This window comes from Loxodonta africana, chromosome 8 (assembly GCF_030014295.1).
Source record: "Loxodonta africana isolate mLoxAfr1 chromosome 8, mLoxAfr1.hap2, whole genome shotgun sequence".
Lineage (NCBI taxonomy): Eukaryota > Metazoa > Chordata > Mammalia > Proboscidea > Elephantidae > Loxodonta > Loxodonta africana.
The window spans coordinates 99,116,057-99,130,720 of NC_087349.1; the positions used below are offsets into that span (position 1 = coordinate 99,116,057).

Genomic DNA, 14,664 nt, shown 5'->3' on the forward strand with positions numbered 1-14,664 from the left:
CTTTCTTGGAATTTCTTTATTCTTTGGCTTCCTCAACTTTTCTCTCTGATTCTCTTGACCACCCTAGTTCCCAGTCTCAAACACACCAGCTCATCTGGGCAATAATAGTTATTGTTCAAATGAAAGTCTGCAGCCTATTGCTAGAAAATGGATGAAGCGAGATCATAGATAATAGAAATGTGTAATACATAATTCCTTCTTTATAAACTCTCTTGCAAAATCTTCAAGAGCAGTGCTGCCCAATAGAGCTTTCTGTGATTAAGCACTTGAAATGTGGTGATATGAACCGAGGACCTAAATTGTTAAATTTAACTTAATCTAAATACCCACTTGTCACTAAACCAAAAAACCAAGCCCACTGCCTTTGAGTCGATTCTAACTCATAGTGACTCTATGGGACCACATGTGACTAGAAGCTACCATATTGGGTAGTCCAAGAAGCAATGTTGGGCATCACTTGGGAGTTTGTTAGAAACGCAGAATCTCAAGCCCCACACCAGACTTGCTGAATCAGAATCTGCATTTTATTAAGATCCTAGGAGATTGATCAGCACAATGATGCTTGAGAAGCACTGCTCTAGAAGGTTAATTTTTAAAACACTGCAGTGGCAGACACCTATGTGTATCCTAGCACAGCTTTTGGATATTATAACCTGCAAAAGCCTGTCTTCCTGTGAATCGCTAACAGGTCCTCCTGGACACCTTCATCAGATGCATTGTTAACCACATCTTGGTTGAAGTCCCTTTGAGTGTCAAAATAGTTCACATTTTGGAAAGCAGTTGAATTTAAGCATTTATCATGTACTAGCAAAACCACAAGTTCTTTTCCTGTGCACTGAAAAAATGTTATCTTCCTTTCATAAAGGGGGGGAATAAAGAGCAGGAAAACATGTTTAAACCACACTGTATGATAACCTCCAAAAAGGTCTCCTTCTTGTTCTGTACTGAAATCAGACTGGCACCCTCAGGCCCAAGGGATGATTCATACAAAACATTTAGAGACCTTAGGCTAAAGGACAATCATAGGAAAAGTCTACGTTTAGCAAAATATTTCCTCTCATTCTTGATTGAACATACCCATGTCCTTAGATCCTTCTAAGGTATTAGAAAGAGACACAGTTCTCTAAAAAAGGGATAAGCACTTTGGGATACAGGGAAGTGTCCAGCAGCAGTGGCCTCAGAGGCCACCTTTGGTAGCAGTGCAGGGCAAGAAAGAGCAGTGGGCCAGGTGTCTCAGAACCAGGTCATTTGTGTGGCCCCTACTCAGGCTGCCTCTCTGGACATAAGGTTATTCCTCTGTAAAATAATGTACTTGGATATGATAGAGCTTTCTCAAGGTCAATTCCAGCTCTCACATTCAACCCTGGGCCCAGAAAATTTGTGAGAGTGAAATTAAAAATGATTAAATAATTATCTCCAAATGAAAGATTTATTCTACAAACATTTTTTTAAAAAATAAGGTGTATTTGTACACTCATTTAACAAATATTGATTGAGCACCTAGTATATGAAAGGCACCATTCTGGGCAAAGGAAGTAGTAGTGAACAATGCGGCCAGGATCCTATGAAATACCCTCGGGAAGTGTTAGTTCTCACATCGGTTCCCACTCACGAGTCATTGACCCAGACTGAAATGCCAAGCATTGTGTCCTGTTTGACCTAAAAACTCCAGGGGCTAAGCTACATGACATACTGGAGGCAGCATATTTCAGCAGACAAGAAGGCAGGCAATAAACCAGTAACCAATAATTAGGCAATAAAAACATCTGGTGGGAAATCACATGCAAAGAATTCAAACTGAGTAATGCGATGGTGTGCGGCATAGTCAGAGAGGGTTTCCAGGAGAACGTGATATCAATACCAAGAACTGACTGACAAGAGGCAGTCTGACCTGTGGAAATGAGTAAAGCACCCCAAGCAGACAGATCTACAGCTGCAAAGGACCTAAAGCACAGAGGCCTTGGTGGGCTCAATGCACAAGGAGAAGTCTCCAGAGATGCAGTACATGCAAGTTACTATTTACGAGTAAACAGGAGGGAAGGGATGGTATAGTCTGTATGGGCTCTACTCGTTTCAAATTTTAAGTCACTGTGAAAGAAAGTTTCGTGGAGCCTCAGAGGGAGTGAGACAGGCAGAGTGAGACCTTCATCACCCCGGCCACACACACACACACACACGAAAACCCATTAAAATGCCTTGCCATCAAGTCTATTCCAACTCATAGGGACCCTATAGGACAGAGTAGAACTGCTCCATAGGGTTTCAAAAGGTATAGTCTTTATGAAAGTAGACTGTCATATCTTTCTCCACAGAGTAGCTGGCGGATTTGAACCACCCACCTTTTGGTTAGCAGTCGAGCACTTAACCAGTGTGCCACCAGAACTACCAGATGAAGACATGGACTGAGAACATATGTATCTGAATGAAGTTGAAGCCCCTAATATTGAGTTTAGCTTAGTCTCTGGGCATTTGGATCAAATAGGGCGCTGTCATGGATTGAATTATGTACCCCAAAAAATGTATGTATCAACTTGGTTAGGGCATGATTCCCAGTATTGTATGGTTGTCCTCCATTTTGTGATTGTAATGTTATGCTGAGAGGATTAGGGTGGGATTGTAAAACCACCCTCACTCAGGTCACCTCCCTGATCCAAAGTAAAGGGAGTTTCCCTGGGGTGTGGCCTGTACCACCTTTTAGCTCTCATGAGATAAAAGGAAAAGGAAGCAAGGAGGGAGTTGGGGACTTCATATCATCAGGAAAGAAGCACCACGAGCAGAATGCATCCTTTAGACCCAGGGTCCCTGCATGAAGAAGCTCCTTGTCTAAGGGAACATTGATGAGAAGGCCGACAGAGAGAGAAAGCCTTTCCCTGGAGCCGATACCCTGAATTTGGACTTGTAACCTACTAGACTGTGAGAAAAAAAACTTCTCTTTGTTAAAGCCATCCACTTGTGGTATTTATGGTATGGCAGCACTAGATGACTGAGACAGGCACCATGCCTGGCATTTCAAGGTCTTGCTTAACGACTTGTGAGTGTGTTTTAGTTTCCTAATGCTGCAGTAACAGAAATACCACAAGTAGATGGCTTTAACAAACAGAAACTTATTTTCTCACAGTCTAGGAGGCTAGAAGCCTGAATTCAGGGCACCAGTTCTAGAGGAAGCCTCTCTATCAGCTCTAGGAGATGATCCTTGTCTCAGCTTCGGTAGCCCTGGCTTTCCTGGGTTCCTTGGTGTCATCACATTGCTCCCATCTGTGCTTCCTTGTTTCTGTCTCTGCTGCTCTTTTTATATTTCAGGAGCGATCAGTTTTAAGACACATCCCCTCGCTGCTATGGCCTCATTCACATAAACAAAGAAAACCTTAGTCCCAAATGGAATTACATCCACAATTATACGGGTTAGGCTTCCAACACATACTTTTGGGAGACACAATTCAATCCTTAACAGAGTTTAAGCAGGTTTGGTCATTAACAGTTGCAGACTTTTTTTTTTTTTAAACCACTTTCTTAAAGATATTTATTAATAATAATTTAACAACTTTTTAAAAAGACCAGTGAGCCTACCTCATTGCTTCCGGCATGGAGATGGCCAGCTGCTGACCCATCTCAAGTGGCTCGGGGAGAAACAAGGAGATGGAGGCACCTTAGCAACATCTGCTCCTAACAAGCCCTGCAGAAGACAGATCAACTGTGTCTTCTGAAAAGTAATTTAGTCTAATCACCAATGTTAATGCCTTACTTTAATGATTTTTTTGGGGGGGGGGGAGAATTATATTTAAAGAAGAATTTTAATTATTGAGGATTATAAAATATACTTCTATTTGAAGATTAAGGTCTATTCAAAAAATAAGATGTTAAATATCATGGAGAAGAATGTGGAAAAATTAAGCCTTATACTATGTATATGCTAACACAGATAACCTCAGATTGCTCCAATAGGTGCATCATGGTGCAATGAAAACAAAGGCTTGGAACATGACCATGGTTTTCAAACATACTTGTCCCTAACTTGCCCTGTAGCCTGGTGGTGATTTTGTAAAGTTTCTGAGTCAGGGTGGCTTCATCTGTAAAAAGAAGAGAACTGAACTATTCTAGACTAGATGACTTTTAAAAGTTCAAATTAAGGTGTTTTTCTTTCTTTTTTTTCTTTCAACTCTTGGTACTCCCCATGGAAAAAGATCTGCCTTCTGAGTATAGTGAGAAAAAATATGAAACACATGCATTCTTCTAGCTGTGCTGTAAATACAATATCTGTGCATTTTAATACTTTGAAATGTTTGTTATCAGTGTGAACAATTAATTTGTGTGCAGGCCATAGTTCCAAATTATAGTTGAGTTTTATTTTTATGCTCCATTGTTGGTTAAAACCAAACAAATCCATTGTTGGTTACATCTAATTTATTTACCACTTAGTCCTTCATCAGACAAGCAACCTCTAAATATAGCATGGTTTCTATGGGAACATACTTTATCCTGCAGATTTCAGGAACACATTTTATCTGAAAAATGAAAACTGTCAGATAATACATCCAAATCCAGACCTATAACCCAGATTTTTTTTTTATTATTATTTGATCTAAGGAAAGGTTTTTTTAAATGGGTTAAAAAAATTGGTTCCCAGAGCATGTTTTCCAGCTGAGTTGAGCTGGTACAAATTTGCTTTTGATAATTAGAGCTGACGTTTTATCTTTTATTGAGAGTTTTTCTTGAGATAATTAACCATATGGCTCCATTACATTTAGATTTTGCTGTTTTATATCTGTGATCACAAACACTGTTGGGTAATAGTAGAGCAGATGGCATAGTTGGGAGTGGCAGTCTATTCCAAATGAGAACTTCATCAGTTGTTACCTGAATGCAAGCCATAATGAGCTTACATTACAAGTGATATAGGTGGGTCTTTAAAAATACCCGTAGCTGAATGGTAATACGATTTGGGGTTGGGTTTCCTTGCAACTGTTGAAGGTGTGTTGGTCTTGGACACTTTTACATGTACTTAACTGAATATTTCCTTAAAATTATGCCTGGTCACCTTGTCAAAGTTAAAGATAATTGTGACATTAGACCAAGAAGAAAGATGGTTGCTATAGGAAAGGGAAAGACATTTGAGGAAAATTAGCCTCCACTGAATTTACATTGCCAGTGGGTTAAGAAAGGAATCCTATCTCCAAATGGAAGTAAATGTGGAAAGAGAACATTTGGAAATTGAAAACCAGAGATACAAATATTTTGAGCTTACTGCTGAGAATATGACCCTCTCATAGAAAGTATTCCACTAGGTCATTCTTATTCTGAGTGTGAAAAATTTGGAGTAATACAGAATAGTGTGATAAGAAATATCCTTGGAAATAACACTTCAAGCTTTTCTTTTTAATAAGAAAAATTCCTGCAAAAAAGCCACTGATAATTGAAAATGAAAGTCTTCACCTATGGGAATAATTTTGAAACGGTTTAAGCTGTCAAGATAAACATCCGTTTGTGGCCTCTCTGGATGGTTTATCTGGCCCTCCATCTAGACTGTTTAACCTGGTGAACCTTCAGTCTTAAGCTTGAACTATTTGTGCAGTTCATCATTCAATCCCATGGCCGTTGTGATAGCTGAGTCTTGGTTTTAAAGAAATGGTGTATATTGCCTGACCTGGTATAGACAATCAACAAATGACCACAGTACCTTGCATCTTCTACCACAAACAAATTATAAGAGGAAAAGATCAAGTAAGTAGTTTGGGTAGCCATTTGTTTCCAGGAAGAGTGCAGGTACAGAAATTTCAATACTTGGCATTAATGAGCAAAAAGAGAAATACCCAGAAAGTGCAGGCTCTGGGGGTAAGACTGGGGATGGGGCTGTTGTCATAAGGGTGAGCTCCTGAGAGAAAAGAAAAGCAATCATCTAACCTCTTCTTTCCTTTTGAGTTTACCTTAAGAATTTAAATATTTGAGGCTACTAAAAAAGAATGGGAACTTGTGTTGTGTTTAGGAAGTATCTCTGGTACACTACAGAAGGAGATAACCCCTTGATGATCTATTGTATATCAGGGACTTGGTTAAATTCTTTACATATGCAATGCAATTTAAATCTTACAAACATCTTGCAAAGTGGTGAAATAGCAAAGTAGGTATTATTAATTCTCAGTTTTATAGAGGAAGGGACAACCTTAGGGTTAACTGTCTGTCCCATGATTAGCCAGTGGTTGTGTTCACTGTTTACCAAATATCACCCTATCTTATGAAATTTTTCTGTTTAAATTATGAAACTGCTTTATTGCTTTAAGATAATTACAGCCTTAAATCTTGTCAGCTTAGACTTGAAGATTGCCAACATTTTAAGACTAAATCAGCATCATATTTGTTGTTCATAAATTCATATATAGCTCTTGTTTCACACAAAAATCTTGTTAAATATATATTTTATATGTATGTGCTTTACTGAAATGCATATGTAAATACACAAATTTAGATTGCTACACAAGTAGTAATTATGTTTTAATGGTACAATAACATCTTATTTTGAAGGTAGTAAATATACTTAGTAAATATACTAGGTCCAATATGATTTTTCACAAACCCAAATTTCTGTTAGTCTATGAAGATACTAGAGCAGCAAAGAAATCTTCAAAATATTTAGATTTCCACTGTGGAATAAATTCTCGCTCACACACTAATGATCAAATCTGCCCCTGGCCAGGTGGGCAAGAGACACAAGAGGAAAATGGGCACGGAACCTTCCAGAGAGGGGAGTCTGAGCTATTGTTGGCTGGGTCTCGTACTGTCAGAACAAAGTCTGAATAGTTTTATTTTGTAGTAACCAAACCAAAAGCCAAACCCACTGCTCTCGAGTCGATTCTGACTCATAGTGGCCCCAAAGGACAGAGTAGAACTGTCCCATAGGGTTTCCAAGGCTGCAAATCTTTGCAGAAGCAGACCACTATATCTTTCTCTCACAAAGCAGCAGGTGGGTTCAAACCACCAGCCTTTCTGTTAGCAGCTGAGCACTTTAACCACTGTGCCACCTGGGCCCCTGATTTTGTAGTTCCCTGATATTTATTAAATACTTATTGATGCAACAATAATTTGATGTGACGTAACTAAGAATCTGCACCAGATTAACGAGACAAAGAAGGCCTTTTTGTTGTTGCTTTTACTTAAGAATCGGAACATTTATATGGCTTTTTTTTTTCTCTTCAATTAAAGCGTCTCAAGCATACTAACTCATTTAATTTTCAATTAACCCTTTAATATGGGCTGGGCTCCTTTCTGCTTTTCACAGCTAAGGCTCTGAGAAGCCCCATGACTCATATGTACTCCCACAGTGGTTAAATGGCAGACTTGGCCCTGACTTGCAGGTCAGTAGATGGCAAGTGCTCTGTCTATCTGCTACAGCATCACTGCCCCTCAGCCTATCACACCTGGAAAACAGAAATAAACCCAACCCTCCAGCCCAAATTTTTCCCCAGAATGCAACATCAACCCAAACCAAACTAGTTGCCGTTGATTCCAACTCATGGCATCACCATGTGTTTTCGAGTAGAATTGCTCCACAGTGTTTTCATGGCTGTGACCTTTGGCAAGCAGATTCTGTTTCTCCCAAGATGCCTCTGGGTGGGTTCAAAACACCAGCCTTTTGGTTAGTAGTCAAGCACTTAACCGTTTGGACCACCCACGGACTTCTAAATGCAACACATCAGTCCAGAAAAAGACGGAAGGTTAAGAAGGAGAAAAGGGTACAGGTGATATATATCTATGTCATAGAATATTGTCCTACTGGACTCAAACATGCCATTGATCCTGAAAATAAGCCAGCACCTGGCAATGTTTCATTCTGTTGTGCATAGGATCTTCATGAGTCAAAGCCAACTAGATGGCAACTAGCAAAAATTACAAATATTATACGTGGCTCCCTGCTCAAAAGCTGCTCACAGAAAAGATTCTCAAGTGTTACCTGACACATCTTCTTTCAGTAACTGCATATGTTTTATATAGCTTTCTCTACCTTATCCCCAATACGTTTGCTTGACAGCAGGAGGGGTGATCTTTGTAGATCTGCCATGAATGTGGACTGGTTGGAGACTGATCCTGTCTGTAGTTAAACTTTCATTATTTTATTCATCAGGAATTTTTTGCTAGACTCAGATTTAGTCTAAGCTGACCAGCAGAATGTATTAGAGCCCAAACCTTTGAGACTTTGGGAGTATTCTAATTTTGAATTTTTAAAAAATATTGTGTTAAAATTTTATTTATTTTGATTACCGAGAGTTTGTCTCTTCCTTAAATTTTACGCCTGAGGCTAAGGTGTCTCACACTAGTCCTGGCCCTGGTACGCGTGCTTAAACCTATCTGAGTGGACAGTGCTGAATTTTATATTCTAACAAACTTGTTATTTTTGTGATTTTGTGTCACTCACCTCTGTTTCTCCAATATGTTTATATATTATATGCAGTCTCTGACAACATTTATTTGGTGCACAGTTTGAGGTTTGTAAATGATTGCCTGGAATTGCAAAATTGACTAATGCACAGTTGCAATATACTTTCAATACATCCATCCTAATTTTGTAAAAATGTTTGATTTAAGATTTATGCTCTTCTAAGCTCTTCCTGGCGAAACATGGAGCTGATGAATACCACCATCTTCTCAAACGCCTCGGCTGTAGACCTGGACCACTGTGACTGGCGTTGTAGGATGATACTGATAGCACTCTACAGTGTGGTTTTGCTCGGAGGCACTGCCGGAACAATTATGATGTTACGGATGATGTTCAAAAGGAAGAGTCAATCAATGATCGCCATGATCATCCCCAATATCATAGTGCTGCACTCGATACTTCTGGTCAGTCTTCCATTCCGCCTCAGCTATTATGTGTCCGTTGTCTGGGTGTTTGGATCCTTTGCCTGCCGAGTGGTTAGCAGCATAATATATGGTCATATGTACTTTACCTTTGTTTTCTATGTGGCCATTATCATATCCCGACTACTCAACTATTTTAAAAAACTCCAAATGCAACGGTTGCAGAAGTACCATGTGGTAGTTTTAAGCATTGTTATTTGGATCGTGGGGAGCCTCGTTTTTTTACCAATATTTTTTTTTAAATATGGTACAGATCCGAGACACTCAGAACAGCAACGATGCTTTGAGTTCTACAAAGATCTCAACCACAGGGAATTCATTGTCATAAACTATTCTATGATTGTGATTATGATGACCACCGTTGTGGCCCTCTTCCTAATAAAGATGGCTGTCATTTTTCAAATGATTAAAGCTCTTTGGCCTGACATGTGGGCCCATCAAGAGTACAGAGCTCAAATCAAGAGCCTCTTCTTCCTCCTGGTAATAGTTGTGTGTTTTATACCCCACCATGCATTCCGGATACACTTTATTCAAAATTATTCAGAAAAAGAAGATTCTGAGTTAGTTCTTTATAATGAAATTTGTGTTGCTTTAACTACAGTCTGTTGCCTAGATATGCTGTGTTTCATAGGTGGAGCTATTCATTGAGCATCTACCTAACTTGCTTTGTAACCAGTTTCTCCACTACTGTGACAAAATAGTTTCAATTCATTGGGTGCCACTGTGATTTCAAAAATCTTCAAATTCTCTGCTCCTTATGGTCACCAAAATTATTTTTCTATTAAAAATTAATGAAAATGGATTATATCCCTCTCCTTGGAGAACCATTATCAGCTCACCATTAACCATAGAATATATTCAATATCCTTAACCATACACAATTTAGCCTCATCCAACCGTTCTAGATTCAACCTTGACCATTTTCTTTCATGCGGCATTTACCTTAGCTAAACACAACTCTTGGCTTTCCTTATGTACTCTACAGACTGTTCTCCTCTATGCATTTGCTCTCACCCGAGCTCTGATCCTAGAATGTTCTTGTTCTCCTTCTTTAAACTTTAGTCATTCTTCAAGGTCCAGAGAACCCAGAGGTATGGACTCTATAGATGAACCAAACTCTAGAGAGGCCTCAACTTATTCAGCTTCCATTTAACTTGAGATAGCTGCCTCTTGAAAACAACTGAGAGCCAGTAAGCTGTAGCTTCTGGCTTTGGTACTTGGAGGAAAGCATTGGTTCAGATACAGTAGTCAAGAGAGTTGTAGGAAACCTTTTCAGGAGTGATTAAGCATTGATGTGATTTGGCTACGACTGAGACATAGTAGGTACTGAGGAACCTGAGGTTACTTTCCAGATGTAGCTTCTCAACACGAATCCTTTAAACTGGAGGAGAAAAAAATATATATATATTGAAGAAGGAAGAAAGCAGCTAGACTTAAATTTAGGCTAAGATTGCCAGCAGAATGTATTAGAGCCCACACTTTGAAACGATGGATCATTCTTAGGTTTTTTAAGGGATCCTGTATGTGCTTGCCTGCCAACTGAAAGGAAGTTCAGCAGCTAGAACCCATCAGCCACTCCAAGGGAGAAAGATGCAACAATTGGCTTCTGTAAAGATTATAATCTGGTTCTACTCTGTCCTATGAGTCGGAATTGAAGGCAGTGGTTTTGTTTTTGTATGACCAAGTAGTGTTCTGTGAGTAAAATCAACACTGAATGGACTAAACTAAATAAAAACAACCAAGAAAGTGAACTTAGATCTGAATTACTTAATATAGAATTTGACTTGCTCTTAAGCTTTACTTATAATAATGCTACCTTTGAAACTTCATATTTAATGACTCAAGTAACCAAAAAATGACCTTATGGTTAAGAAGACGGCATAGTTTCTGTAACAGAGCTTTGGAATTGTTCAGAGTTCTGAATTCAAAACTTCAAAATCTTGGTTGAGTTATTTACAATCTCTGAACCAATTTCCTGTGTTGTAGGGCTTTGATGCAGCTGAAACAAGAAAACATGTGCTAAATGACTGGCATGTGCTAAATGACTTTCTAGACTGTATCTATTGAAAGTGATACTAAGAATGATTTTAGTCCTTTTTCCTAATTCACTAATACCTTTTTTTTGCAAGAAAATTTCCATATGAGTTCAAACAAAAAGAAAAAAACAAACAAAAAACCCAAACTAGTTGCCACTGAGTTGTTTCCAAGACATGGCAACCCTGTGTGTTTCAGAGTAGAACTGTGCTCCATAGAGATTTCAAGGCTGTAATCTTTCAGAAGCAGATCTTCAGGATTTTCTTCCAAGGTACCTCTGAGTAGGTTCGAACCACCAACCTTTTGGTTAGTAGTCAAGCGCTTAACCATTTGTGCTACTCAGGTCCAAAACCCCATAAAATATGTATCCATATAGAAAACATAGTGGCTGGATTGCTATTGGTCAATATTGATCTAATGCTTTATGTCATTATTAAATCAGTAACTAAATGGATGCTTATTCCTCTCTTTGCCTTTAAGAACTTACCATTATTATTTTTATTATCAGTACTATTACCGTTAAGCATATTTCAAAATAGTTTGTAATCCTGCTGTCACAGAACAAGACAAATACCAGTATACTTAATTATGCCTAATCAATGTGTTAGGACACGTGAAATGTCTTAATAGTCATTTCGAGATTGATTGTGATTAGTTATAGCTCAGTATATGCAACTGATTAATGCATAGGGTTCTGTGGTTTGTTTTTAATATGCTAGGAAGCCTCTAAGGAGGCCATTAATTAACCCCCTTCCTAATATTCTTGCCCTTGTGTAATCTCACCTTATACTGGCTTGATCTAATGAATAGAATATGGCAGAGCAATGGGGTGTCATGTCCAATATTAGGTTATAAAAACACTGTGGCTGCCATCTTGGGCTCTCTCTATTTCTCGTTCACTCCTCTTGGATTGCTTTACCCTGAAGGAAACCAGATGCCATATCATGAGCAGCCCAGTGAAGAAGCCCATGTGGCAAAGGATTGAGACCTACCAATAGCCATGTGAGTGAATTTTAAAGTGGATCTTTTGAGACTTGCCAACAGCTATATGAATGAACTCAGAAGCGTATCCTCCCTCAATTGAGTCTTGTGATGACTGCAGCCCTAGCCAGCGCATTGAGTGCTGCCTCGAGGCAGACCATGAGCCAGAACCATCCAGCTAAGCTAATCCTGGATTCCTGACCCGCAGAAACTGTGAGCTAATAAATGTTTCTTGTTTTAAGTCACTAAGTTTGGGGAGAATTTTTTTTATTCATCAATATATAACTAATACAGTAAGTCAATTATTTATACCTGTACAATGCTACCACATAAGGCACTTTTGTGCTAAATGCAGAAAGTCACCCCCATTGGGCAGACAAATGACAGAAAGGCCCCTTTTTCATGGAACACAGAGTGGAGGGCCAGTTGGGTTTCTATCCCCATTTACCCCCTTTGCTGGACTGTTCTGAGTGGTGCACAAATTACACAACTCTATGTTACTCTGGTGCTTTCATTTAGATCTTGGAACACGGTTTCTTCAATGACAATAGCTGTAATTGTCAATTGTGTCTCTACAGAATCCGCATTAAACTTTCTAGACTATATCTGTTGCAAATGAGCCTGTGATTTTCTGTCTCCTCAAAGCAGGGGACCATATCAGACAAAGGGCATTTATTTTCCCTCCCTAAGCCTAAGCTGGCCCTAAGGAAAAAACAATTCATCTTTATCATCCTATCCCACTCCTCCTTTATCCTGGCATTTCTTTTCTCACACCTTTTACGTCTGACTTTGGCAAGGTTGTCAGTCCCTGCTTGTTCAACTTGCTGATAATAACTAATACACACTTGTCTGTTCTCTGACCCAGTAAGAACTTTGTCCAGAATTATATTAGAAGCTTTACTCCTATTCTTGAAGATTAGTGGTTTGGCTATACGGTAGTACATGGAGACATACTAGGGGTGAATTAGGGTAGAAATAGCAAAGGGGAGACCTGGGGGAGTGAGGTGGGTGGAAATTCTACTTTGTATGTCATGTCCTATAGACCCTTGGTTCTCAAAGTGTGGTTCCAGGACTAGCAGCATCAGCATCACCTAGGATCTTGGTATAAAGGCAAATTCTCAAGTCCCACCTGAGACCTACTGATTGAGAAATTCTGAGTGTGAAATCCAGCAATATGTGTTTTAACAAGCCCTCCAAGCGATTCTGATGCAGGCTAAAGCCTGAAAACCACTGCTCTAGGTTGAGTTTAAAAATTGAAAATGGGCACACATTCTTTGATGTTGCGCTCTTTGAAAGGCAAAACCTATATCCCCTACCCCTCAATCTGGATAGAGCTTGTGACTTCTCCAGCCAAGAGAACTACAGGGGAAGTGACACTGTGCCAGGTTCCAGACACAGACCTTAAAGACTGGCAACTTCCATTTCCTGTCTCTTGGAACACTCACTCTTGAAGTCCTGAACTGCCACACAAGAAGTTCGACTACCTTGCTAGAAACAACATCTGGAGATGCCTGAGACAACATGGAGAGAAGTGGACTATGAGCCCAGGTGAGCCCAGATGAGCCCAACCTTCCAGCCAAGGAACCAGGTGTCCAAGGAACCATCTCGAGCCCTTCAAACCAGCCCAGCTGCCATGTAAATACTATTGAGTGAGAACAGTCCACACCATGTATGGTAGAAAAATTGCCCCGCACATCCTGCCTGGATTCCTGATGCATACAATTGTGAAATATAATGAAATGGCAAAAGATAATTCAAACAGTTGATGACTGGCTACAAATGAAAGTATAGTTTAATGCAATCCGATAGAAATATAACCCAAGCCACAAATGTGAGCCACTATGTAATACTCAGTTTTCTAGCTGTTACATTTATAAGTTAGGAAAGAGGTGAAATTAATTATAATAATAAACTTTAACCCATTATATCCAAAATATTATCATTTAAACATGCAATCAATATAAAAATTTTTGAGATATCTTACCTTCTTTTACTCATGCTAAGCTGTTTAAATTCCAGTATGTATTTAACACTGTTAAATCCATTGCTGTCAAGTCGATTCCAACTCATGGAGACCCACATCCTATTTCTGAGTAGCCGCATTTCCATAGCCACATGTGGCTGATGGTTACTGCATTGGGCAGTGCAGGTCCAGATTATATAGGCGTCATCTAGAGATGTACCTTAGAACTTTTTCCTTGTAGGAATGGGGTCCTGTGTCTCTCTGACATTCAGTTTCCTCCTACGTAGAAAGGGAAAATAGACTCTACCTCAAAGAGTTGATATAAAAATTTAATGGAATTATATAAGGTGCAAATAATGGCACCCAGCCTGTAGCAAAGACTCAATAAATGGAGTGTTATTATTTTTCCTGTCATTGTTGTACATATTGGGAAGAGGAGGACAAAAGACAGGCCACTGTGTAGTCAGGGGTCCTGCAATGTTTCTGGTTTGGTTTAGATGGGACATTCCCATCAGAGTCCCTATCTTCCCTCCCGCTGACACCACCCTGCTTGTGTCTTCATCCCATTACCATCTCTGATCTCAGCTCTCAGTGGCTTCTGGGCTTAAAAATAAGCATCTGACCTAAATGGTGATCCCTTCTTGGGGAAAGTGTTCAATGGCATCTCCCTAAAGAATTTTCTCTTTTATCTCATTTGACTGAATCTATGTCATTTCCCCACCAGGTGTTCTGTCTCACTTCCATGTGTAGTTGTTTTCCAGGTATCAACATACTCTGTTCACTTAAACTGAGAAAAAACAGTTTGCCTGCCTGACACAGATATCCCAGATATCACTAAC

The 14,664-nt window shown here is 39.4% G+C and overlaps 1 protein-coding gene across 3 annotated transcripts; it reads left to right on the top strand.

Moving 5' to 3' along the window:
- Nucleotides 1-3,079: 3,079 nt before the first annotated feature.
- LOC100666625 (probable G-protein coupled receptor 141) lies at nt 3,080-13,911 on the top strand. Of its 3 annotated transcripts, none has more exons than XM_064290147.1 (2): nt 3,080-3,707; nt 8,575-13,911. In XM_064290147.1, exon 2 carries the CDS (start codon nt 8,608-8,610, stop codon nt 9,493-9,495), a length of 888 nt encoding a protein of 295 aa, XP_064146217.1. In that variant the 5' UTR covers nt 3,080-3,707; nt 8,575-8,607; the 3' UTR covers nt 9,496-13,911. The 3 variants fall into 3 exon arrangements, with proteins under 3 accessions (XP_064146217.1, XP_023400032.1, XP_023400033.1); XM_023544264.2 differs by lacking the exon at nt 3,080-3,707 and adding an exon at nt 4,710-5,718; XM_023544265.2 differs by lacking the exon at nt 3,080-3,707 and adding an exon at nt 4,710-5,718 and having other exon boundaries at nt 8,592-13,911.
- Nucleotides 13,912-14,664: the final 753 nt, after the last annotated feature.